Genomic DNA, 27,908 nt, shown 5'->3' on the forward strand with positions numbered 1-27,908 from the left:
TTTTTTTTATATAAGTCCAATTTCCGTATTACTCACGGGTTGTTGCTTTTAATCCGAATGTTCACAGGAAAAAGTCAGCGCTCTCCGTCCATGGCATGCGGCTTCACTCAGCAGGGGAAGCAGAGGACTCTCAGCACCACGCCGCTCCCTGTCCCCCGTTCCGCAGCCTTTAAAAAGGCTCCTTCGCAGGTCAGGGGGCGCAAATGGTGCCTGCCGAGTCACCAGGTCCACAGGCTTCCGCGCCTGTGGTTTTTTAGGGTCCCTCCGGAGCTCGGAGGGAATCCGCCATTCGGCGATGGCGCTAACCCGGAAGTCCCGAAATTTATATTTAAAGATGACCAAGGAAGATTTGTTGCAATTGAAATCCAATCACAAGGAGAGAAATTTTTGATAGTAGGCATCTATGCACCAAATGAGGGAAAATCGGAATTTTTTAAGAAGTTACACGAGACTCTGTTGGATTACATGGACTACAATATGATTTTGATGGGGGACATGAATGGAGTGGTATCTACAAATATGGATAAGGCACAGAGACAGGTAGTTACTAAGGATGGTAGACTACCAAAAACTTTCTTTGATATGACTGACAATATGGATTTAGTTGACACTTGGAGAATGAAGAACCCTCTGGGAAGAGAGGGAACGTTCTTCTCTGAAGCCAAAATGACATGGACGAGAATTGACCAAATTTGGGAAACTAGAGGGCTGGCTCCGAAGATCAGAAAAGTGGAAATTTGCCCTAAAACTTGCTCCGACCATAATGCTGTGAAGATGGAAATGAAACTAACACCAACTGGTTCCTTTAGATGGAGAATGAATGACACTTTGTTTAGGAATGAAGAAGTGACTAAGAAGGCCCAAAAAACCTTGAGAGATTATTTCGAGATAAATATGAACACCACTGTTGAAAAAAGAGTAATCTGGGACGCAAGCAAAGTGGTTATGAGAGGATTTCTGATACAACAGAATGCAATTAAGAAGAGAACCCAAAATGAAAAAAAAGATAAAATCCTGGAGAAAATAAAGGAAGGAGAGAAGAAACTGAGAGCAAAACCTAAATCACAGGAGATCCTGAAAGTGATAAAGTTATATCAAGTACAATATATGAAAATGATGAATCAGGAAATAGAATGGAAGATCAAACAAATGAGACAAAAGACATTTGAATCGGCAAATAAGTGTGGAAAATTGTTGGCTTGGCAATTTAAAAAAAGACAAAAACTTAATACTATTACGAATTTGAAAGTGGAAGGAAAGAATATACAGAACCCAGTTGAGATCAGAAAGTGCTCCCAGAGGTACTTTAAACAACTATACACACAGGAGAAGCAGAAATAAATGGACATTGATCAATTTCTGAAAATAAATGGACTACAGAAAATCTCTCAGGAAAATAAGTTAATGTTGAATTATAAAATAACGGATCAGGAAGTGGAAGGGGCCATACAGAACATGCAATTGGGTAAATCTCCAGGACCGGATGGTTTGACTTCAAGATACTACAGATCCTTGAAAGAATGGTTAATACAACCATTGAAGGAAGTCTGTAATGAAATATTGGAAGGGAAAAGGGCACCAGAGTCGTGGAAGGAAGCTTATATTACACTTATACCGAAAACAGAGTCTGAGAAGACGCAGCTTAAGAATTACCGCCCCATATCTTTGCTTAATGTGGATTACAAAATTTTTGCAGATATTTTGGCTAAAAGACTAAAAAAGGTGTTAGTAGAAGAAATTCATAAAGATCAAGCGGGCTTCCTCCCGGGCAGACATTTGTCTGACAATACGAGGAACATAATTAATATCTTAGAGAAATTACAAGTGAATATTAATACTAAAGCAGTTCTGATATTTGTGGACGCGGAGAAAGCCTTCGACAATATTTCTTGGAGTTTCATGAAGAAAAACTTACAAGGGATGGGGGTTGGTCAAGGGTTTGGAAATGGTATAGGTGCAATTTACTCAGAACAAAAGGCCAAATTAATTATGAATAATGTAGTGACGGAAGAATTTAAGATAGAGAAAGGAACACGACAAGGTTGCCCAATCTCTCCATTACTTTTTATATCAGTCCTGGAGGTTCTTTTAAATATGATTAGAAGGGACCAATTGGTTAAAGGTATACAAATTGAAAGCATTTGCTGATGATTTGGTATTGACATTACAGGAGCCAGAGTCTAGTACTAAAAGAGTACTGGAACTAATTCAAGAATTTGGTCAGGTAGCGGGTTTTAAGCTGAACAAAATGAAAACTAAGGTGTTAGAGAAAAACCTAACTGTGATTGAGAGAGAGAGGTTTCAGAAGGAGACAGGATTAACACTGGTTAAGAAAGTGAAATACCTAGGGTTAATATGACTGCTAAGAATGTGAACTTATTTAAGGATAACTATGAAAAATGTTGGATGGAAGTGAAAAAGGACTTAGAAATATGGTCCAATTTGAAGCTATCATTGCTAGGCCGAATTGCTGCTATAAAGATGAATGTATTGCCTAGGATGCTGTTTTTGTTTCAAACATTGCAAATTCTGGATAAAATGGATTGTTTCAAGAAGTGGCAGAGAGATATTTCTAGATTTGTCTGGCAGGGCAAGAAACCACAAATAAAATTTAAGATACTAACTGATGCTAAAGAAAGAGGTGGATTTGCCCTGCCAGACCTTAAACTTTATTATGAATCAGCCGCTTTTTGCTGGCTGAGAGAATGGTTGCTTCTTGAAAACACTGACGTGCTGGATCTAGAAGGTTTTAACAATGTATTTGGCTGGCATGCATATTTGTGGTATGATAAGGTCAAAGCATATAAAGTGTTTAAAAATCATATTGTCAGAAAAGCACTGTTTAACGTCTGGATAAGATATAAGGACTTGTTCGAAAATAAAACCCCACGGTGGTTGTCACCAATGGAAGTGAAGGCTCAGAAAAAGCTCAATATGGAGGCCAAATGGCCGAAATATTGGGAAATTCTGGAACAAGAAGGAGACAGATTAAAACTACAGAGTTTTGAAAAACTAAAAAATAGAGTGCGGGATTGGCTCCATTATTATCAAATAATGGAGGCATATAATCTGGACAAAAAAAATGGTTTCCAGGTGGAAAAATCAAAATTGGAAATAGAGCTGTTAGATCCCAAAAGTAAGAACTTGTCAAGAATGTATAACTTGCTGTTGAAATGGAACACTCAGGATGAAACGGTAAAATCAGCTATGATTAAATGGGCACAAGACGTTGGACATAATATTATGATGGCTGACTGGGAACAGTTATGGACCACAGGTATGAAATTTATGGCATGTAATGCCTTAAGAGAGCATATAATGAAAATGATTTACAGGTGGTACATGACACCAGTCAAGCTTGCAAAAATTTACCATTTGCCCGAAAATAAATGTCACCTTTGGTGGACATGCCCAAGGATTAAGACTTTCTGGAAAATGATCTACAATGGAATGAAAAAGGTATTTAAATATACTTTTTTGAAGAAACCAGAGACCTTTCTCCTGGGCATGGTTGGCCAATTGGTGTCAAAGAAGGATAGAACTTTCTTTATGTATGCTACAACAGCAGCAAGAATACTTATTGCAAAGTACTGGAAGACACAAGATCTACCCACCCGGGAAGAATGGCAGATGAAGGTGATGGACTTCATGGAACTGGCAGAAATGACTGGCAGAATCCGAGACCAGGGAGAAGAGTTGGTGGAAGAAGATTGGAAGAAATTTAAAGATTATTTACAGAAATATTGTAAAATTAAGGAATGTTAGAAAGATGTTGGAATGAAGTTACATGGCTTTAGCAGAAATGTTATAAAGTACAATAGATTGTAATTGGATTAAAGGAAAAAAATAATGTTAGAATTTGTTAAGTTAAATGATAGGACAGAAAATTGAGGAAGATGGAAAGGATTTGCTGAAACAATTAATCAAAGTGGAATACAAAAAAAGGGAGGTGTGAGGAGGTCGCTGAAACAAGTAAAAGAAAGTTAGTAACATTGAAAGTATTGGATGTGTTTTTTGTTTAGTTTTTTTTAATTGTTTTTGTTTTATTTTTGTTATGTATATGTAATATTTTTGTCTTTGTATTGTATTGTATGGTTTTGTTATGTTTAATTCTTTTTCTTTTTTCTTTCTGTAACTTTCAAAACTTTAATAAATATTATTTTTTAAAAAAAGATTCTTTTAAAAGAAAATCTCTATGAGGAACACTTTGCCTCCCCACACTAGCCTTCTGACCCAGAAATCCCAGCCCCCCCCCCCCCCGAAATGTGTGGCCGAATGATATTAGAAGCAAGAACTTTTGGAACTGCAGCAAGATATCACAATCATATACCCATAACAGATATGATTTAAATATCACTTTTGTAAAAAGAGAAATCATTAAAAAAAATGAGATTACCACTAATATGCCATTAGTAACAATATGCTCATCAGGAACTGGGCTGCAAAACAAAATAAATATATTTGACATGTCATATCTGGTCTTTGGTAATGGAAATTTACGTTTCTAGTTGGTAGTTTGACATTCCATGTTAATGTAATTGACTCAACATAGCCCAGATCATGTAATCTAATTACAAGAAGACTAGAAAAAAATACATTTACCTGATAGTTACCCTTTGGCAATGATTTGCCAGATCACAAGAAACTTGAGCTCCAGGTCCATCTGATTTGATATGCAACACAGTTCCGAAGTTTATTTTCTAGTGTTATATATTCTTAAATATCTTGCATTGTTTGGGATGTACTTACATGCTCTCCCGGCTAAACTCTACCTCCAGAGTTTCTGGAATCTGTAAAAGGATAATTACATTGTTTTGGTTTGAGATAATGTTTTCCTCAACTGTTAACAGAAAGAAAAGGTCCATGTGCAAGTATGATAAATCCCATTGCTGAATGGATCAATTGGGAGGGGTGGACAAACCTCTCCATTTTAGTTTCTCTCTGTTTCACATTTCAGTTCATCTCATTTCCACATCAGTTTCCACATCATACACATTTGTTTGCATTTCTCCTGATATACACATTTTTGCAAGCAATTTCCCATAACATAATGCCTTTTTTCTTTGTTAAATATTCTCATATGCCCTTTCCCCTACTATACTATATGCTTTTTACGCACGGCGATTCCACCTGTTAATAATGCCCTCCCAGCAGCCTTCGGTTCTACCTTCTTACTTTTGGATCCAATGGAAATGTGAGGCAAACTCTTTCTCCAAGCTGGATCTTGGAAACATCAAAGAGAACAGTGCAGAGATTCTTATCCATGAGGCAGTGGTCTTCATCGTGAACCATCATCTCCAAAACATTCTGAGAAGGGAAGCAAAGTTAGTCATTGTCAGGGATAGAACTCAAGAGGGTGAGATGGAGGAGGAGGCTGGTGGGGAACACACACACACACACACACACACACACACACACACACACACCCTTCTCCTGATGCTGCAGAAGAAGAGGGAGGCAGCCTTGATTTACAGCAGGGCTTTGAGGAGTCTGAGGAAGGTCACAGTGCAGAGATAGACAAACAAAGGAGTTGGAACATGTTAGAAGAAGAGGGGGGAATTGCGACAGGGCAGCCAGCTGACCAATTGTCACTGGACAGTATTTCTGATCCCCCTTCTCCCAGAACTCGGTGTTCATTAAGGGTGTAGGAACAACGGAATCAAAGACTTTTGGCTACAAACAGCTACCGTAAGGGGGGGGGTGTGCTGTTGTTAGAAATGCGGGAGGAGGAGCCCAGTTTGGAGCAATGCCATGTTAAGGCGTGTTGCGTTCTTTTGTCTCTTAGGATTGAATAAAACTAATTAAAAGGGACTCTCCTTGTTTTCTATGCTCTTGCTGCAGCCAGGAGAGGAATAGCTTTCCCAGAGCCTTGACAGTCATCAAGGCTTGCTTCTGGACCACAAAGCCCAAACAACTAGACAAAAGATTCAAAGGTCAGCCCAAAATCTCCATACATTAGAAAGGAAGACAGAAAGGGCACTGAAAGGGATGTGGGCATGAAAGAGAGAAAACTGGCATAAACTATCTTCTAAATCTGAATCAGTTACTTAATCTTACTCGAACAATGGCTTACATCTTGAAGTAACATATAGCTGCAGTAGTACCCAGTGTATACTAACATAGCAACAGTTGAAGCAACAGTGTGTCTTGTGGCAACTTGAAAGTCTAAGAGCACAATCCTAACCCTAGATCTGCCGGGATGTGGTGAATTTCCAGCTCCGGGAACAGGTTCCTGGCTCTGCCAGAGATATGCTGGCATAAGGGCCCAACCCTGGCTCAGCTAGGGTAGGTTAGGTGAGCTAAGGTGCCCTGAAAAAAGAGCATTTGGGACATTCTGTTCCACTTGTCATGACTAATAGCTGCTAATAGATTTAAGGTTAATAACTAACAACCATCTCATCCTAGTATACTAAATATGGCTGAGGAGTTCAGACAAATTATTAATCGTTGACTTTGTGCCTTACTTTGACCCGCGTCTGTATCCTGAAGTAGAAGGTTTCATTCCATACTGGATCCTTACAGTCCTTAACAGTCTTGGTCCGAGGTCTTTCAAATGAAGCTGTTGGCAGGTACAAGCTCACATAGCAATCAGACTGGCTAACTGTTTTAAAAAGAGTCAATTTAAGATGCATTATTAGGCCACATTAAATCCTTAAACTTTAATGTTTACCATTGTCATGATCACACAGTGTTTACAAGAGAATACATGGAAACCAAGTCACTTCTTCATTGTATCCCTTCTCTGTGCTCATCCATTTTAATTTTTATATCATAAAAATCTATTATATTGCATAAGCACTGTGAAAGAACTGGACTTCATTGTCCCTGGTTACTTGTATGCACTGTTGCATATTATATGTGGAAATACATATTTCACTTGTATGGGTGGTTGTATATCATAGGGTCATGCTGTAGCTTTATTAGACTTTACCGATTGGTTGGGTGAGCGTTGCTCCCAGACAGGAGGAAGGATGTCAAATGACACCAAGGTTTGGTTCAAAGAAAGAGTTTATTCTGCTCTCCGGATAGCAGAAGGCACTGCGTGAATCGGTTCACAGCAAGCACACTTAAAGAGCGGTTACACACAGCTTATATACCCTTTCTGGACCCTGAGGAGTATTATTGGAAGTATTGCAAAAATGGAGAAGGGGAAGGGTGATTTATTAAGAGATGTAAAGGCAATATAAAGTTAAGAAATGCATAAGAAGTGGTTAAAATGGTGGATCATCAGAGGCGCTGATGGAAGTCTAAAAAAGATTGTATAAGTGATAAGTTTCATGGTACATTTTATAATTTATATGTTAAAATCAACACACACACACACACACACACACACACACCCTTTCTGGTCCCCTTGCCCCCTCCCCAGGAATCCAGCCATCTCAGCTTATACACGTAAGTTGGCATCCTCTAGCCACATCATCTTATACACGTAAGTTGACATTCATGACCATAAACAGATGTTCTTGTTCCTGTACTCTTGACCATAAAAGGTTGTTCCTGTTCCTGCACTCTTGACCATAAAAGGATGTTCCTGTTCCTGTATTCCTTATCTTGGGGTAAGAAGGTCACCAACTCTAAGAGCACTCCTGGCGTCATTCCCGAGCATGGGGGTGTCTTGCAAGGTCTGTGCGTCACACAAGATAAGATAAGCCCCAGCTCTGCCATCCTGTCTCCACTTCAGAACTGGCAAGGCCATTCATTAAGCGTCACGTACTGATAAAGGAGAGAGCTTTGTTTATACAGCTGGGTTCTTGGCTCTCAAGTGCTCAAGTTAATGCATTTTAGCTAATGGAGAAGGAAAAATGGGGATTTTGGGGGCCTGTTTCAGACTGACTGCACAGTCAGATTTTAGATTTGGGAAACCCATTCCTACAATGCATATTTTTTTCTGTCTTACATATCTTTCTTGTTGTCCATTGGGGGTTATAGAGTTATCCTGGAAGCCTAGCAAATAACCTGTGGCTCAAAAGTCAAGGCAGTTAAACTCCATTGTAGATGTGGGAAAGGTCATGTCTCCTGTTTGAAGGATTCCATGACTTCCTGGAACCTTTTAGGTGGAGGCTCTGACTGGCAAGAAGAGGAGGTTTGCCTGTGGTTTGCTGCAGTTCATCCTTGTAATGCTAAATCATGGTTTGACATTACATGCTAATCAGCTAGACCAATAAGCATGTAGGACCGTACTGATGTAGCCTTTAGGATTCAGTATATGTGAGTTGTCTATATTTTTTACCCACCCATACGCTACTCCAGTCACATGTCAAAGTTATATAACACTTATTTCATCTACAAACAGTGGAAGCTTTAGGAGTAGCCTTTGGGTGTGTGGGGGGGGAGGTGTTACTCTGAGGTAAAGGGAAATGATTTCTTAGAATCAGCCCATCCTCAAGCTGAGGATTTTGGTAGTAAGTTATTTATCAACAGGGACATAGCTGGATTTCTGCTGGGCAAGCAGACTGCCTGGTCACTTGCCTGAAGTGAAGGTTGCAGACATCACATGTCATCTACATAGTCTGCTACATAGTGCTGGGGATGAGGAAGTGGCCATGGTGCATATGACATGAGGGAAATGTGGTCATGTGAACTTACGTAGAAGTGAAATTTAGGTAGCTAGGTAGGAGGTTTAAAGACAAGATTTTCCCTGTGGCTTGTTTGCTCCCTGTGCAGGGCTGGTTAAACAAACACAGCTGAATGCTTACCATTTGTGAATGAATGTCAGGAGGTGAGTCTTGAACTAGGGAATGTTTGGGGGCAAGTCAAGCCTGTATGAAAGGGACAAGCTCCACATGAACCAGGATAGCTGGCACTTGAAATCCAAAAGATGGCAGAGCAGGTTGAAAACTGATTGCAAGGGGAAAGACAGCAAGAGTTGAGGAGTGCCCAGCATGGGACAAATTATTCCGCACAAGTGAGGGTGAAAATGCGTGTGATCATTCAAGTGAGGGAGGGAGCAAGGCACTGAAAGTGCAGGGGCACATGAAAGCAATTCAAAAAGGTCTCAGCACATGAGTGAAGGCCCTTTGGAGAAAGATAGGGGATGCAGGTGGCGCTGTGGTCACACGTATAGGTGTTTCTGTGCTAATGCTAGACGCCAAATGGACAGGGTAGAGATGGCATAATATAAGCCTTATGGGATGGAGAAAACAAGATGGACACTGATATCTCTGCAAACAGGACATACTGAAGACGGTGTTGCTCCATACATGGCCTGGAGAAAGCAGAGGAAGAGAGGTTTTTCTCCCTCTCTCATACATTGAAAGATTCAAGACAAAACAGTAAGAATTTCACAAAGCACATTGTTGACCTATGAAATTTGTTCCCATAAAAAGTAGTGGTGCCCCCGGTTTCGAAAGAAAATTAGAGAAATTCATGGAGGATAAAGCTATCCACTGTTACCAGGCACGATGGCTACATTCCCTCTCCTTGGTCGGAGGCGGAATGCCTCTGAAAACCAGCTGGTAGGAAACACAAGTGGGGAAAGTGTGGTTGCGTTCAGGGCCTGTTTATGGTCCCCAAGGCACCTGGTAAGCCACTGTGAGAACAGGATGCCAGACTAGATGGGCCTTTGTATGTTTATAGAAAAACAAACAGAAGCCTATATCATGGATCGGCTCTGTAATAGAATTAGAGCATGATTGCTTTTTTCCCAGCTGGAACTCGCCGGAACCTCATGGTTCCAGCACCTCATGGCTGGGCACCATTGCCATTCTAAGAGAATGAGGGAGGTGTTCATGGTGAGTTCCGGCACCTCTTTTTCTAGAAAAATAGCACTGGTCTTCAAATCCCGTCAGCTGAAACTAGTTTGGCCAATGTTCAGGAACGATGGGAGCTAGCATCATGTTCATGTCTGAACTTATTCATGGTAACCATTGCTCCTGTGCCAGAGTCATGTACAGTATATATTGTTGTTTCTGGCTCTCCTCCTTTATTGGGCGAGTGATGTCCCAGCACTTCCCATGAATGAGCACAATTGGCAGAAGTTCAATCTGATCTACAGTTTTGCTATAAACTCCTCCCACGCCCTTTCCCAACTTCCATAATTCACGTAACCTTTATCACAATCTGTGTTGTGCCTTCTTAATATCTGATATGTAACTGAGATGCTCCTCAAATCATTGTTCTCCTGACAGCCTTCATATTCAAATTACAGCATAGCTATCATAGCTCATGCAATATGTAATCAAGTTTTCTGCCTCTGTAAGCTACTGCTCTTTTAAATTCAAAATTAGACAATTCAAATTAATGGAAACTGTCTATGTTACAGTTTGTTCTCGCTAATTAGGTTTGGTACTTACATTAGAGGACACACACCCAGCACAAATGCCTACTTTTCTGTCGGTTATCATAGCAATCCTGGCATGTTGTACTGAACACATATTACAATAAATGAAAAAAGAAGCACCATAGTACACTCAGTTGAGCAATAAAGCAATAATTAACTTTTTACAATGTGAGACAAAATTCCTTTGAATTTCAGCTGGGTTTGCAACTAACCATGTGCCATTCTGAGTAAGCCTCACTCCCATCCTGTTTTTCAAAGCTTACCTTTCAGCTGCAGTGAGAGTGTGGGGTGCTAAAGCAAAGGATTGCTCTTCTAGCCTTCATTAGACCTCAAACCAGACCTCCAAGTGTCCCTATTTTCCAGGGACAGTCCCGGATTTACAGAAACCATCCTGGTTTCTGATTTGATCCCAGAATGCCCTGCTTTTCCTTAGGACGTCCCTAATTTCATCTGAGAAATGTTGGAGGATATCGAGTTATCCAACCGCCAAACCATCTGACATCCCCTTCAACATTTCTCCGATGAAAATAAGGATGTCCCATTCCATAAAGATAATTATACTATTTACACCCCGTACATCTTATTGGGTTGCCCCAGCTACTCTGGCCAGCTTCCAACACATATAAAAACATAATTAAATATTAAACATAGTAAAAAAAAAAGATCCCTATACAGGATTGCCTTCAGACAGCTTGGGAGTTGAATAACTCCATACCCTCCAACATTTCTCCAATGAAAATAGAGACATCCTAAGGAAAAGTGGGACATTCCAGGATCAACTCAGAAACCGGGACGGCTTCTCTAAATCAGGGACATCAGACTTGGAGGGTCTGATCTGAAGGCAGCCCTGTATAGGAAAGGTTTTTTTAATAAGTTTAATGTTTTATTATGTTTTTATATAAGTTAGAAGCTGCCCTGAGGGGCTGGGGCAACCCAATCAAATGGGTGGGGTATAAATAGAACAATAGTAGTAGTAATAGTAGTAGGAGTAGGAGTAATAATGGAAGAGGATGTCCTGATTTTCATCAGAGAGATGCTGGAGGGGTTTCAAAGCCTTAACAGGATGTTGAATGCAAAACATTCTGGGATTTAAAGTTTGTGCGCTTTGGGGCACACAAAGGAACACAATTTATCCTTTGAAAGAATTAATCAAATAAACAAAAGAAATTAATTATATAATCTTAGCATCTTTCCCTTGCTTATCTGCTTTCGCGTAATGGCAGCAGTTTTGCTATGTTACCGCCATGTCAAAGGTATCATGCGAAGGCACTTCTGCTGCACAGAACCCCTGTTAGAAGTCAACGTTCCACAGATTTGTGGAAGCAAGGGGGTACTCACATAAATCTGCCTTTCGTAGATTTTTTATTTGTACGATTTTCACACACAACAAATGGCAAGGGGACACCTCCATCTGCAGAACAATGACAAACAAAAAGTTTATTGAACTGTGCAGATATCTGCATAAGGGTTCATTTGGTGAAGTAGACATGAAAAACATATGCCATAAATAATTTGTTAGTCCTTAAGACGCCACAGGAGTCTTGGCTGGTTTCAAGGGCGCCAGCTGGCCTAGCCCTTTTTGTAAAGGCCAGGACCCCCAATGTCACATAAGCACAGAGGTGAAATGTGGAGCCCAGCATGGTATGACTCCGACTCCTCCTGCTATGGAGGGGAGGAGGGCTGAAGCAGTCTCCCACTGGTGGCAATGCCAAGAGTAGGAGAAGCCGCTGGCTATTGAAACTATGCAGCCGCTGAGTTCAACTCTGCCCCTAGCTCCTCCGGATGTCAAAGACGTCGTGCACTGGATGTCAAGATGTCACGTGCGTGTCACATCACATGCACAACCTTGCTCCCCCCCCCCTCCACAAGTTGGCACCTCTGGCTGGTTTTGTTGCAATTGTCGGCTACCCCTCTGTAAAATAAACTATGTGCTGGACAGAAATAAAATGTACAGATTTCTTTCTGCGGGTTCACAGTTACATAGGCAGTGGTTTGCAATCTTTTGAAGATCCAGTTCTTAAGGTTTTTTTAACCATTAATTTGGATGGCGCCAGAGCTGCTGTTGTGATCCACCTTAGGCCACTCCACCCATAATAGGTCTAATTGCTTCTTGGTGGAATATGTCACCATCAGGAAGTATGATGCTCTTATCTACATTGAGAGTTTTGTTTATCCAGCTCATTGGCCCTTATCTAGCCCATTAATTCAAGACAGCTGTTCAGAATGCCTATAAGTGGTCCTGGAGACATGGAAAGGAAAGATAAAGACACACGTCACCTGCATACTGATGATATTTTACTCCTGTTTTTAGATCTCCCCCAGCCATCTCACATGAAACAGGGCTGGAGAACCTACAGCTGTCCAGATGTTGTTAGACTCCAACTCCCCTCAGCTCCTCAGCCAGTGTGGCAGCTATGAAGAGCTGGCAGACTGCCAGGCTTGAGGGATCCTCCCCCTCCCCTAAATGGCACCAAGAGGCAGGAAGGAAACCAGAAAGTTCTTACATATTGCAGTGGTACCTCGGGTTACAGACGCTTCAGGTTGCAGACACTTCAATTTACAGACTCCGAAAACCCAGAAATAGTACCTCAGTTTAAGAACTTTGCTTCAGCATGAGAACAGAAATTGTGTGCCAGCAGCATGGCGGCGGCAGCAGGAGGCCCCATTAGTTAAAGTGGTACCTCAGGTTAAGAACAGTTTCAGGTTACAAACGGACCTCCAGTTGGCTCTGGAACTCTTAGCAATCCGAATCCGAGCGGCCACAGATATCAAGGGAGTGGAAATAAAAGGCAGAACCTATAAATTAGGGCTCTTTGCAGATGACCTAATGGTCACAACAGCAGACCCCATAAGCACAGCAGCCTACCTAATCAGAGAACTCAACACATTTGCAATGGTGTCTGGTCTAGAGGTAAATTTTGCAAAGTCAGAAGCTATGTGCTTCAACACCCCTCCTCACACCCAAAAAGAACTCACTAATGTCACCAAGATAAAACTTTGCCACACCAAGTTCAGATACCTAGGGGTACAAATAACCAGAAACCTCAATAAATTGTACCTCCACAACTACAAGCCCCTGTGGCGACAAATAAACAAAGACCTAAAGAGATGGAACAACATGAATTTCACTCTCTCAGACAAAATAGCCATGATCAAAATGATGACCCTCTCAAAACTAACCTACCTATTCCAAGCCCTCCCAATCTGGATTCCCCTAACCCAACTCTGCAGATGGCAGAGAAAACTACACTCTTTTATCTTCTCACATAAAAAACCAAGAATAAGCCCGAAATACCTGCACCTCCCCACCTCAGAAGGAGGATGGGGAATCTCCAACATTGAAGCATATTACATTGCCAACCAAATACACCATATAATCCCATATATACTAAAAGATGAGACACAACAATGGATACACCTAGAGAGGGACACAATAAAATATACCTGCACCACAGAATACCCACTCCTCCCAAACAAACTGAGGAAAATTCCCACAACACTTAACAGGTACACACAGACCATGCTCAAATCATGGAAAACAGAAATAGGCAAACTATCCCCAACCCCATCCCCACCAATTCCCCTAGAGTACCACATATTATTCCACCATGCAGCACAAAACCTCCAGATAAAAACCTGGCAAATCAAAGGCTTATATCACCTAATAGACTTCTACAAAAATAACAAATCTTTGTCAACACAAGAAATACAGGACCAACTAGAAGACACCCAAATGCCCTGGTTAGCACAACACCAATTACATGCCCTCTTAAACAACCCAGCAGTAAAATTAGCAGCAACTAGGCCCCTGACAACCTTCGAAAACCTTCTCCTAACAACAAAGGGACACGGTAAACGGATAGTACCCGCAATATACAAAATACTACTCCAAAATCCCACGAACCCCCTAGACGCAATCAAAAAACAATGGGAGGATGACATAGGCTATGAGATTAACTCCACTCAATGGACCAGAATGTGGTCTAGACCCCCCTTTAAATCCATATCAATGAAAAGAAAAGAACTCACTCTGAAACTCACAGGTGGTACCCAACACCAAGAAAACTAGCGCTAATACGACCAGGAACCTCACCAAAATGCTGGAGAAAGTGCACCTCCACAGGCACATACCTCCACACATGGTAGGAGTGCCCCAAAATCCAACTATTCTGGACAACAGCCATACAAGAAATATGTAAAATAACTAAGCAAGTATTAGAAATCACCCAAGGATCGGCCCTACTAAACATCTTCCAGGACAATAATGTCCATCTACACCACAAAGAACTCATAACCCACCTACTTTCAGCAGCCAGAAACATCATAACCAGACACTGGAGAGACCTCTCAGGAGTAAGCATGGACCAATGGTCCCAATTAGTATGGGAAACAGCCCTACTAGTAAAAGTAACCAATAAACTGAAACTGACACGGGGACAAATAGAAGAAGACGCCTTCACCCCGGTGTGGCTCCCCTTTATCACATACACAGCCCAACAAGACAATGACAAAAATCGACCAACAGCATACAAATCAATATGCCTAACCTGATCCAAAACACCCACTCACACATGAAAACAAAGACCGCCACAGCCAATCATAAACAAACAAACACATCCTAGGCCAACCGCAACCTCTCTCACCAACAAAGAAACAAAAGTGAATAGCAGAGAACCTGCACAAGCGACGCTGACGCAAAACTCCACATATATTAAGGAACATCGCCACCTGACCCCACCCCCACTCACCTTCCCCCCTCCACCTCTTTTCTTCCCAATGTCTCAACAAATGAAACTGATCTGTAAAAAATGTTACTTGAAGAGAAAAGAGAGAGAGAGAGATTGCACATACTTTTGTAAACCAAGAAAATCTTTAATAAAAATACTTTTTTTTAAAAAAAAAAAAGGACCTCCAGAACGAATTAAGTTCTTAACCCAAGGCACCACTGTATTTATTCAGTCATCATGGTAAAACACAAAGAATTCTGGTCATTCCTCCATAATGAAGTTGCTCACACTGAGCTCCTCCCCTTTTCCCTCTAGTAACAACATCTGCTTCTACGGTGTCTGTCTATGGAAAATTGTCTCTGTGCTCTTTGCTCTTGCACCTGTAACGAATGTCACATTTTGGGAGAAGGGGGGTTGGTTGTGCTATCCAGAGACGTGTCAGCTAGCTGCTCTGCCTGCTCTCTCCCTTCTCCTAACTCTGCTGCTCGCCTGTCTCTGAGCTGTTATCTTCCTCAAAGCCCTGCTGTAAATCGAGACTGCCTTTCTCCTCTGGGGAAGCTACAGGAGAAAGGGAGAGAGAGAGAGAGACCTCCACCATTCCTCCTCCTCTTCAGTCCAGTCCCTGACACAGACACAGCTACTGGACCAGAAAGTTACCACAAACCTTTTCTTTGATTGTTGCATCATGATCTGCTGCGACAACCTGAAAATTGCAGGGTGCAAGGGTGCGCCTTGCCCCTGTGATTGAGGGGGCCCGGGGCCATATGACATCATCACACCGTGCGCACTTACCCCACGGCATGCTGACATAACTCACGCACACCGCAGGACAGGATGACATGCCGGGCGGATGTCCCGCAGCTTGTGCACATGATACAAGCATGTGTGTGGCCCCTTCACTGAAATTTGGGGGGGACCTCTGCCCCGTGCTCCCCCCCCCCATTCAGCACTGGTGATGAGTTGTGAAGGGGGACTCCTTCCTTTATCTCTGCACCTGAGGAACTGGCCTGGCGGTCCATACTGCTTGTGCCAGGATAGAGCCAAAAAATGCCTACTAATTTAACCTCACTCATCCAAACGCACAAAAACTAGGAGTGGGAACTCATCAGATCCAGGTAGGAACCACTTGCAGCGCTTGGGAGTAACAGAAGCCACTTCACTTTGGTCAGGAGCCTGGCAGGAAAGGACTTACAGAGTTCAATGGTGGTGTAAGGCCACAGAAAGGCCTTTGCGAGAAGAGTGGGGGAGAAAATAGTACTCCCTCTGCAAAGTGATTCCTCCTTCTCACATGCCTTTACCTGTCCTCTCTAGGAACTGGGTCATCTCTAGTTTTATGGGGGTGTGGACAGTTTTTGGTCTGTGGCGGGGAGGGTTTATTGACATTTGCCTCCCCTGCAATTAAAACAGAATGATTACGGAAGATATATTAAATTTCTTTTTTCTTTTTTTAGGTGTGAGGCGTGGGAGTGTTGGTGAAATAATTCTAACCTGCGTCTTCTGGAGGCTTCCCCTGGGCCAAAATCCTGGCTAAATGCCCTCGGTTTCAACACTGTCAAAATCATCTTCAGGGCTGCTCCACATAAATAGTTTTAATAATAAATGTAGGACGCTGTACAGTTGTCCTTCCTCTATACTCATTTAATTGAGCTGGATGCACAGCATATTGTAGGGTGTGAACAGCCAACCAACTTTGCCCTGCTTCAGGACTTTATGAGAACTTATTTTATCTTCTTTGAGTCACTCCATACTCTGTCTTCTTCAATCTGGCTCCCAAGCTGCTCTGTACATAACAGGCCCCTGAATCGCTTTTATGGAGAATATAGAAACAGCTGTAACATTTTCCTCTTTAGGTAGAAGGAGAATAAATGTGCAGGCACAAAAGCCTCTCCAGATTGCAGACAAATTGGTCTAAGAGCTTTTGTTGGAGTATTTCACACCCTGCAACATGTCCCAGAGGGGAACTGGGACATGCATACATGACGCGATAGTGCGGCCCTGCCAAAACCGAATGTCCCTATTAAATAGGGACAGTTGAGGGGTATGGTATTACTTCAGCTTTCATGGATTACCAAGAATGATGATCAGCATCTGATGATGTGTACTTTAGCTGCTCTGCAGCTTACACCATAATAAAATTGTTAGTCTTTAAACTGCCAATACTGTTCTCTTGCTTGTTTTTCTAAAGTGCATGATCGTATACCTGATGGAGTTGTTGCAAGGATAAAAAGACTGCAAAACACTTTGGAGAATTTGAAATGCTTTTACTAAAAGAAGGTGTGCAGAGCCTATAAGTAATATGGGAGCATGGATTGCACCCTGGCTGCCCCAGCAGACAGCCACACATTGGATTTGCCAAGGATCAACATGTGGTTATAAGCTTGATGACCTGGTTGTGTCTCAGAGTTTCTTCCTTTGATATTTAGGGTTTCTTTTTCATGTTTAAAAACCTGCACATCCCCCTACCTCCCCCATTTAAAAGAAGGGGTGGGCAAGCTGGAGAGAGGCTTTTTTATTTTGAGTATTCCTTATTTATCAGTATTATGTTTATATCCATTCTACCATTTCTCCAAGGAGCTCAGGGTGGAATTCATGAGTCCCCATGTTATCCGCTCAACAAACCTGTGGGTTAGGCTGAGATACAACGATTAGTTTCATGGCTGTGTTGTGCCTTTAACCCTGGTCTCCCAGCCAAGTCCATGTAATATCCTACCACATTATTCCAAATTCTGGTTAAGACATAGAAGTGAATAAGCTGGGGGCAGGGAATAGTGTTTTCTAATAGATCTTGGAATTTTATGGGAGCCCTGTGTTGAAGACTAACTAATTCAGGCTGAAATCCTGTATATACTTATCAGGGAGCAATCTCCATGGAATTCAATGGGGCTTACTTTGAAGAGTAATGTAGTTATTTTGCTATGAACCCACAGTAGAAATTGTGACAGCAGGGGTTCTTTCTGAACCAAGGTAATACTAGGAATGTAAAAAGTTGTTGATTTCATCCTCATGTGTAGTAGAGAATCATCTTTCTTCTATTTCATTGTTCTTGCATTCCACATAGCAAAAACACAATTTGATCCAGGGTTTATCCCCCCACGTCAGGTCTTTATATAAACAATGCTACCATTATGCAAGTTATGTTAATTTGCGATAGATATTTGCAGCTTTGAAATTAAGTGTCAACAACTGCCACTTTGCAGGAAGTCAATCTGGTTCTGACAGTGAGGAATATGCAAACAGAAGCCATTTCCACACCCATTACTGTTTTGACTGGCATTCTCACTTGGGCTGTTGTTGGTATCTGTCTGTCTTTGTCAGGAGTCCAGGTTCCCAGCTTGATAAGCGTAGATTGTTAAAAGGAGGATTTATTGCAAAAACAAACAGATAACTCCAGACAGCTCGAACAAAGCCTCTGACATCATTACTCAAGATCACCCTTCTAAAGACTCCTTCCGGGATCTACAGAAGATATTGAACTTACGACTCTTACGTCTCTTGTTTTGCTTCCTAACAACCCTCCCATATGCCGACCCTTAGGACTTAGTGGGTCAGCCCCACCTTCTTCCTGGTCTAAGAGGCTGACTCTGAGACTCTTTGCACCTTTTTGTGCTTCTAGCGAGCTTCGGCTGTGTTCTAGCCTGCACTCCATTACTGCCTTGTCAGCTTGCTCATCAAAGTCAAGAAGAGCCGAAGATGTTCCTGTCTCACATCTAACTCTCCCTGTTCCTGGCTGTTTTTTGCAGTTGGCTGCAAGCCTTCACTTAGAGCTGGCTCATTCCTGACAGTCTTTGACATATCCGGACTCTCCCTGAAGCTCTGCTTGCTTTTCGCCCCCACCAGTGCTTTGGAGGGCAATGTGGGGGCATTTTTGAGAGGTGTCTTCTTCTCTTCCACATGAATTACTTGCAGCTGCCCTGCCAGGCTTCCTGCCTTTCCACTACTCCTCAGAGATGATGAGGCTCTTCCAACACCTTTAGGATGGGGGTTCAAAGTTTTCCAGTTCACTGGCTTTTTGAGAGATCCTTCTTCACTTTTTGTGACCTTCCGTCACCACCCCTTGTAGTGGCAGAATTACTTGCTCAGGACTCATTTCTTACACTTTGTCCTTCTTTTAATTTTTAATAAATGTATACAGCATTTTATTTCCCCACAGACAGGTGATCATTTTTCTGTTTCCATTCCTTTTTCTTGCTGTGACTCCTTCATACTCCTAGAGCATCAGGGGTGGGGAGGTGGGAATCACTTATGTAAACAAGTACCCACAGTGTTGTTTGACTAACTGTTAATGAAAGTTGTTGAACTTTTGGGGGTGGGCATTTTTGAATAGTTTCAATTGTTGTGGGAAAGATGTTTGCTGTGGCAGAAGGCAGCTGCAGGTACTCTTTTTGTCTATTATTAACGGGGGGTGGAGAAAAGTTTTTCACTCCCTATGCGGGCAGCAGACTAATAATTTGATTTATTTGAATTTTATATAACTGTATTCTTTATCAGGTTACTTCCAGAAGACACAGACTATTTGTTGAGAATTTGTTTCCAGAGAGATTAGATGACGTTGCATTAAGCAAGTGTTACCCCACACTTTCCAGGGTATTTTTTCATCACTTTCCTGGTTGCAAAATGCCCAGTCTTTTGGAGAAGCGGGTTTGTTGTGCAGGAAATTCAAATCCACATTAATTGTGCAACCTGAATATGCTGGTATGTGACTGAATCCCTGAAAATAGTGACAATGGGGGGGGGGACCCTCAAATCAATTTCCAATACAATAAAGCAATAAAAAAACCTACAGTTGAAGTTATAGGATAGCTCAGTTGGTTTGAGCATCTTCGTGTTCTTCTTCTTCGGCAATCACTCATAGCCAATAATAATAATAATAATAATAATAATAAATAAATAAATAAATAATAATAATAATAATTTATTATTTTATTTATACCCTGCCCTCCCAAGCCAAAGCCGGGCTCAGAGCAGCAAACAACAGTAAAAATAGCACAGTTTACATAAAATCACAGTCAAGTAATTGAAATACATTCTAAAATCAATTCAGAATCAAATTAATGGCAACCATTGGGCTAGAGTTCTATGAGGATTACAGAAGGAGAGAGGGGGTTAGACTGTACCTTGGCCAAAGGCCTGGTGGAACAGCTCTGACTTGCAGGCCTTGCAGAAAGATGTCAAGTCCCGCAGGGCCCTAGTCTCTTGTGACAGAGCATTCCACCTGATTGGTGCCACGACCAAAAAAGCACTGGCTCTGGTTGAGGCCAGCCTAACCTCCCTGTTGCCCAGGATCTCCAAGATGTTTTTATTTGAAGACCATAAGGTTCTCCGTGGGACATACCAAGAGAGGCGGTCCCATAGGTACGAGGGTCCTAGGCCGTACAGGGCTTTAAAGGTTAAAACCAGCACCTTAAACCTGATCCTGTACTCCACCGGGAGCCAGTGCAGCTGGTATAGTACCGGGTGAATGTGATCCCACAGCGAGGACCCCGTAAGGAGTCTCGCCGCGGCATTCTGCACCCACTGGAGTTTCTGGGTCAGTCTCAAGGGCAGCCCCACATAGAGTGAGTTACAATAATCAAGCCTGGAGGTGACCGTCACGTGGATCACAGTGACTAGGTCAGGGCAAGAGCAGTAAGGAGCCAACTGCTTAGCTTGGTGGAGATGAAAAAATGCCACCTGTGTTATAGCTGCAATCTGCAACTCCATAGAAAGGGAGGTGTCAAAGATTACACCCAAACTCTTAATGGACGGTGCTGGCACAAATTGCGCCCCCGCAAGAGATGGGAGTTGCCCCCCCATCCCATATCGTCCTGACCCAGCCAAAGGACCTCTGTCTTCAAAGGATTTAACTTCAACCGGCTCCCACGTAACCATCCAGCCACAGCTTCCAAACATCTGATCAGTGTGTCTGGGGCCAAGTCAGGATGGCCATCCATCAACAGATAGAGCCAGGTTTCATTAGCATACTGATGGCAGCCCAAACCAAGACTCCGGACAAGCTGGGCGAGGGGGCGCATACAAATGTTGAAAAGCATCAGCGAGAGTATCGCACCCTGCGGCACTCTACACACCAAGGAGTGGCGTGACGACAGCTCCCCCCCCCAAGCGCCACCCTCTGTCCCCGATCAGGGAGAAACAAGCACAGTCATTGAAGGACTGTGCCCTGGATCCCCACGTTGTCGAGGTGGTGGTCCAGAAGTTCATGATCAACCATGTGGAAGGCTGCTAACAGGTCTAATAGATATAAGTGGCCCCAACCCGCCTTGATCCAGCTGCCTGCGGAGATCATCTGTTAGGGCGACCAGAGCCGTCTTGGTCCCATGACCAGAGTGGAAGCTGGATTGGAATGGATCCAGAGCCGATGCTTCATGCAGAAACCCACCAAGTTGTTCAGCAACCCAAGTAAGATTGTCTTCCATAAGTGACTGTGGAGGCCAATTCTGGATCCACATGTCCTTCTACAGGACATAGGTTTCTGAGTGGGAATTGATCATGGTGAGGGTTTGCCAAGTTTGCCTTCCTCTTAGTGCATTTATCCCTTTCGTCCTGAGTTTGAGTGTCTTCAGAACCCATGAAACCTTTGCTAAAGGCTGTTCTCCAATCAGAGGGCTCACAGGCCAGTGTTTCCCAGTTGTCGGTGTTTATACTACATTTTTAAAGATTTGCCATGAGAGAGTAGTGGTTAAGAGCGGTAGACTCGTAATCTGGTGAACCGGGTTTGCGTCTCCACTCCTCCACATGCAGCTGCTGGGTAACCTTAGGCCAGTCACACTTCTCTGAAGTCTCTCAGCCCCATTCACCTCACAGAGTGTTTGTTGTGGGGAAGGAAGGGAAAGGAGAATGTTAGCTGCTTTGAGACTCCTTTGGGTAGTGATAAAGCAGGATATCAAATCCAAACTCCTCCTCCTTCTCCTCCTCTTCTTCTTCTTCTTCTTCTTCTTCTTCTTCCTCTGTTGACCACCAGCATTACACTTACCAGTTTTAAGTTCGGAATAGGGTTCGAGCATAATGTTGATAACACCAGCATTGCAGGTTCAATCCCTGTATGGGGCAGCTGTATATTCCTGCATTGCAGGGGTTAGACTAGATGGTCGTCAAGGTCCCTTCCAACTCTACAATTCTATGAACATAATATTATAACAACAAATGTAAAACAAAACAAAAAAATAAAACTGAACAAACAAAACAAAACGCACCCGCACTTGGACTGAGTAACTGTAGCAACTTTCTTGGAAGCTGTCCCAGTACTTGGAGTAATAAAAATTGTTTAACTGGTGCCAAAATGATAAGGAAGGTTGGTGCCAGGTGTGGTTGCCTGAAGAAAGGATTTAAAAAGCAGGGTGTTTCCCAGTTACTATTTTCAGTGGCCACAAGTGTTTGGCTACCATCCTCACCCTCTCTGCATGCCCTTGAAAGAATGCTACATTATGTTATTCAAAAAATTCCACACACTTGATCCTACAAATTAACAACCCCCCCCCCCTTCAAATGTACCACGGAGTGACAATTTTGTGGGACTAATTTGATCAGCCCTAGTTCTGATAGAGGGGTAAGCACTTTGTTACTTAAAATTGGACCGGTAACCAACGAGTGGGCAGGGGGACGGGACAGAATAATAATAAAAACGTTTGATTTCACAGGTAGTGCTGTGTAACTAAATGTCAAGTCAATTTGACTTACGTAAACTTTTGACTGAAAAGAAGTTGATTGTCCAAATGCAGCCTAATAAGTTGTTTGTGTGTGTGTGCACGTGCACACACAACTACTTCACCAATCCCGTCACACAAGTAACAAACAAGCCTGGAAGCTGCTGTAAACAACTAGTATTGAGACACCTTCAAAGCAAGTCATGGTATGAAATCATCATATCCTTCTGCTTAATATGGAAATTTTAGTTTGCTTGGAATCCTATCCATAGTTTCCTGGTTTTGACACAATGGGAAGTTATGGTTTGCTGCAACTACCTCTACTCATGTGGAGCAATGAAGCAGCACACCCAACTCCCAAGAGACTGTGATCTACTCCCAGTATAAAAAAACTGGTAGTGATCTACCCATTATCATTGGAGGGAGGAGGAGCATGCATGGGGTGGGGTGGGTGGGTTTAAGGGGAGGACTGACCAGGGTTGTTGAGCTTTTTTTGGGGGGGTGGCATAAACAACAACAAACGCACACAGAGCTAAAGCCAATCATCCTATCACCTATCACCATTAGCTAATGCCAAAGGACCACCTACTTGACGTGGAGGAACACAGCGAGGGGGGGGGGATAAAGACATTCAGGCCCCCGTTTTTTAAATCCCACAATCGACCAGGATCCTGTGATCATGGTCGTCCAGTTGAACACATCTGATATAAGAGACAATAGCTTGTGAGCAGAGCAAGAATGTCTGACTAAGCAATTCTCACACAGCCATAAATCTGAGCAAGCAGTTTTAACAGGGATTGTAATGCTCTATAAAATAACTCGTTTTGGGTGTGGGTGAGGCTTTGTGTTCTTCAGACCCTGATGAATGAAGCAAAAAATTCAGCCAAGCCCTCCTGAAATGGTACCGCAGCATGATAACAATGCAAAATAAATATACAAATCAGCCAACTCACTCCTTGTTTATATTTGCAAGCTGCTACGGGCTTCTTAAGAGTACAGTATTCTAAATTGCTGTTTTGAGTTTTTGTAAAGAAAATTGCCCAGTGCTATTTTTCTAGAAAAAGAGGTGCCAGAACTCGCCATAAATGCCTCCCTTGTTCTCTTATAATGGCAATGGCATCCACCTGAGAGGTGCTAGAACTGAGTTCAGGTGAGTTCCAGCTGGGGGAAAAAAAAAGCCCTGGCATTGTCCATATTCCCTTACCCATCCCTCCTCAAAACGAAATGGAATAGATATGCACCAAAACTGAAATTTTGTAGAAAATTGCACCAAGACTCTGGCAATTTATCTTAATGCTTATGGCTAAAAGAAGATGGTGAAATCATATTATAAAGAAATCACAGTCAAGGATTTCCACAAAATCTATAATGCAGTCATTACAGAGTATAGGTAAGTGTTGGCTATATTTTTCAGAACCCATAGACAAGATTATGGCCCTTTAAATTAATCCTGAATAGCAACCACCTCCTGCTGTCTCCTCTTCTAATCAGTAAACATTACCTACAAAACATACATTGAAAGTATCACAATTTAATCACCCTTATTCTGACAAGCTACATGAGCAGCAGAATTCTATACATGTCCTATCCTAAGTGAGCCACATTCAGTTCAAGTAAGTAAGTAAGTAAGTAAGTAAGTAAGTAAGTAAGTAAATAAAGGATTCCAGTCAGAGTATTAAGGCATTGCTTATCAAAGAAAACAAAGCTTGAAGGATGCACTCTATGACTTTATTTCCTTCTAGAGTTAGATAGATTACTTATAAAGTTATATTATTACCATTGCAGGCATGCAGAAATAATAATACTTTATTATCTCATTCCAATAGTAATTACCAGCCCGGAATGTTAAAGTCCTCGGTAAAGGGGAGCAAATTATAAAAGAAATAAACAGAAACAAAGCACAAGTATATTCCATTATATTAAAAAATCAGAAACTAGTCTCTCCTACTTTCAGTCATAAACACATAAACTAGTCTTTCCTACACTTTCAGTGAGCCCTGAAATGGAAAACAATACATACATATTTTTGTCTAAATACAGTGGTACCTCAGGTTACAGACTCTTCAGGTTATAGACTCCACTAACCCAGAAATAGTACCTCAGGTTAAGGACTTTGCTTCAGGATGAGAACAGAAATTGCACGGTGGCAGCGAGAAGCCCCATTAGCTAAAGTGGGACCTCAGGTTAAGAACAGTTTCAGGTTAAAAATGGAGCTCCGGAACAAATTAAGCTCTTAACCAGAGGTACTACTGTAACTGGGTATCTAAATGACTAAATAAGTGGAACACAACATTAATCTTTAAAGTTTAGACATCTTTTCTTACCTCCTTTGCATTAGAAAAGGATGCCAACATCATTTCAGTTGCATGTGGTCTGGAGCACAAATCGACAATTGAATGTTAGCACCTGGCAGCATTACCTCTTATAAGAATATGTCAAACTAGCAAGTACTCAGTGTGTTTAATTATGACTGTCAGAGCCTCACCCCTTTTCATATTTCAGTAACGTGAGGCTACAGGAATGAGCAAATGACGACCAGATTGGATACAAGTTTCATCACATACTTCAGTGTTGCTGGCTGTTTTTTGTTTTTTGTTTAACAAACACCTGGAACTGCGAATGAGAGCTAGATCAGGTCTGCGGCATGGAGGGGGTGGGGGGCAAACACCACTAATTGGAATCACCTTCCCTGCTGCACCTGATATGTCAAGTCAAGTCAAGTCACCTTTATTGGCATCCCATAAGAACATTCAGAATACATTCAGAATAGATAGGCCAGTGCGATCTCGTCGCCACCCCAATGGCACAGTCACCCTCCAAAGGGCAGAAGAGGTGAGCAATCCACCTCATCTCTTTGGGTTTCCAGCAAGGGCAGGATCCTGTAGCATACTTCGGTGATAAAAAAGCAAATAGAAGAAGAAGAAGAAGAAGAAGAAGAAGAAGAAGAAGAAGAAGAAGAAGAAGAAGAGGAGGAGGAGGAGGAGTTTGGATTTGATATCCCACTTTATCACTACCCGAAGGAGTCTCAAAGCGGCTAACATTCTCCTTTCCCTTCCTCCCCCACAACAAACACTCTGTGAGGTGAGTGAGGCTGAGAGACTTCAGAGAAGTGTGACTAGCCCAAGGTCACCCAGCAGCTGCATGTGGAGGAGCGGAGACGCAAACCCGGTTCCCCAGATTACGAGTCCACCACTCTTAACCACTACACCACACTGGCTCTCCAGTGTGGAACTTCGCTACTGTCTTGGTGAGCTCCTGGTCTCTCCCCTGTAATAAGAAGTGCATAACCTCCATCTCTGGTTTCCATGTTGGAATACATAGATGGCGGAAATCATCATACATTTTACGTTTAAGGTTATCACCAATGGATAACCTTAAGGGTCATGTGAGCTAGAGTTTCCACCATGTTACGCCATGTGAGCTAGAGTTTCCACCATGTGGGCATCGCATGAGCAGATCCTATCTCCTTCTACCAAACCCGCAAACCTACCCCAAAGGAGGTTAGAAGGATTAGAATTGAACCTAGCCAGCGAAAAGGCCCTTCTTTCTTGCGGATTAAACAAAAATTGTAAATAATTAAGATTAAATTCCTGCGCCCAAGAGAGTCGAAAATAAAGGGGGGGGGCATGTTTTTCCCCGCAGCTGAGATTAGTTCCTGGTGATCTAATGTCCCACAGCCTAGTTTTTAACATGGTCTTGGTGACTGGGAAAGCCCAGGAGATCCTCTGAAAGCCCAAGTTGCCGTATCTTTGGTGCACCTATGCTCTAAAACAAAACAAGGAAACAACCACACCATGACAAATTGTGGGATAAAGTTGGCCAAGTGAAGTCTTTCCGCATAGTTTCCTAATCCAGTGTGGGGATTTCTAAACATTTGATGACTGAAATACACTGTTCCTGGAAACCCTGGGATTACTGGCTGAGAGTGTTTTAAAGTGGTTTTTAGCTGTGTTTTTAATATTTTATCATTGCTGTGCCCACCACCCTAGGCTCCCTTGGGAAGAAGGGCAGGATGTAAATTGAATGAACAATTTTGTAATGCAGCTACAGGTGGCTTCAGTTTGCGAGAAGAGGGGTAGAAGGGACTGTTTAACACCTTCCTTCCCAGCTATTTGTTAACACCACCCCTCTGCCTACTCCCAAGAGGTAAAATATACAGCACATGGGGAACCTGGGAAGGGTCCTTCACTCAACCTGAAACCACAGCTCCTCTAAAAGGTTGCTTTCTTTTAGGAATCAGACAAAAGCTTTCTACTAAGTCATGAAAGTATTTTGTTTGCAATATTCATCTAATTATTGTTTATTTACTTGCATGTCTCATTTTGGGTTTTATGTTTATGTTTTTGTACTTTTAACCATTTAAAAATAATAATTTATGATCAAGACATGTATGGAAATGATTTGAATAAAATCTTACATCCTGAGACTCTCTTCCCTACCCCAGCCCAGCCCACCGCTTCCATCAGGTATGTAAATTTGGCAGGCCCTGGAAAATGGGAAAGAATGCCCAACCAGCAAAAAGGAAGCCAAGATTATTTACTTTTTAATCCAGTACATTGCAGATGTTGTAGCTTTTCACCACAATTATAGGGGAATGGTTATGGCATCTTGAGTTGACAGTGTAATTAAATATGAAGTTCAAAAAGCAAGACAGAGATTCATGGTAATTCAAAGCACCTGTTGTTCTTTTTTGCAATTTCAGCTTTCAAAATGACATTAGCAAACAAAATATTGGAGTGTGCCTGCTAAAAAATTGGCTTCAGGTAACAGGCCACTTCACATCAGACAACCTTACACATACTTTGTGCCCAGTCCAAAGAAGAATCCTGCTTCAGAAAATGCAAAGATTTTCATGTCTCCACATTGACTATCATGGGCACACTCAACAACAAACACTTCTACCTTTTTCTTTTTTACAAATATAACTCCACCCTGGTATTTGTTTGCTTTTTACACAAGAAATTTGCAGTAATAGCATCCTCCTTTCTGAAGGACAGAAGAAGAAGAAGAAGAAGAAGAAGAAGAAGAAGAAGAAGAAGAAGAGGAGGAGGAGGAGGAGAAGGAGGAGAAGGAGGAGGAGGAGGAAGGAGGAGGAGTAGTTTGGATTTGATATCCCGCTTTATCACTACCCGAAGGAGTCTCAAAGCGGCTAACATTCTCCTTTCCCTTCCTCCCCCACAACAAACACTCTGTGGAGTGAGTGGGGCTGAGAGACTTCAAAGAAGTGTGACTGGCCCAAGGTCAGCCAGCAGCTGCATG

At 42.3% G+C, this 27,908-nt stretch overlaps 1 protein-coding gene across 3 annotated transcripts in view; it reads right to left on the bottom strand.

Annotated features, from left to right (window-relative positions):
* Positions 1-27,908, bottom strand: part of LOC309340911 (cytosolic phospholipase A2 epsilon-like) — a 69,606-nt gene that overhangs the window by 36,579 nt on the left and 5,119 nt on the right. The window contains exons 1-6 of one of the 3 annotated variants that reach the window (XM_081860123.1): positions 24,974-25,097; positions 11,621-11,693; positions 6,465-6,601; positions 5,176-5,307; positions 4,750-4,790; positions 4,397-4,439 (exon numbers count right to left, since the gene is read on the bottom strand). In XM_081860123.1, the coding sequence (XP_081716249.1) occupies positions 4,397-4,439; positions 4,750-4,790; positions 5,176-5,307; positions 6,465-6,601; positions 11,621-11,693; positions 24,974-25,006 (459 nt within the window). In that variant the 5' untranslated portion in view covers positions 25,007-25,097. Of the gene's footprint in view, positions 1-4,396; positions 4,440-4,749; positions 4,791-5,175; positions 5,308-6,464; positions 6,602-11,620; positions 11,694-24,973; positions 25,098-27,908 lie in introns of those variants that run through there. The other 2 variants (XM_081860124.1, XM_081860125.1) reach the window with 2 other exon arrangements.

The sequence above is a fragment of the Podarcis erhardii genome (assembly GCF_964252035.2).
Source record: "Podarcis erhardii genome assembly, chromosome: 1".
NCBI classification, from domain to species: Eukaryota; Metazoa; Chordata; class Lepidosauria; order Squamata; family Lacertidae; genus Podarcis; species Podarcis erhardii.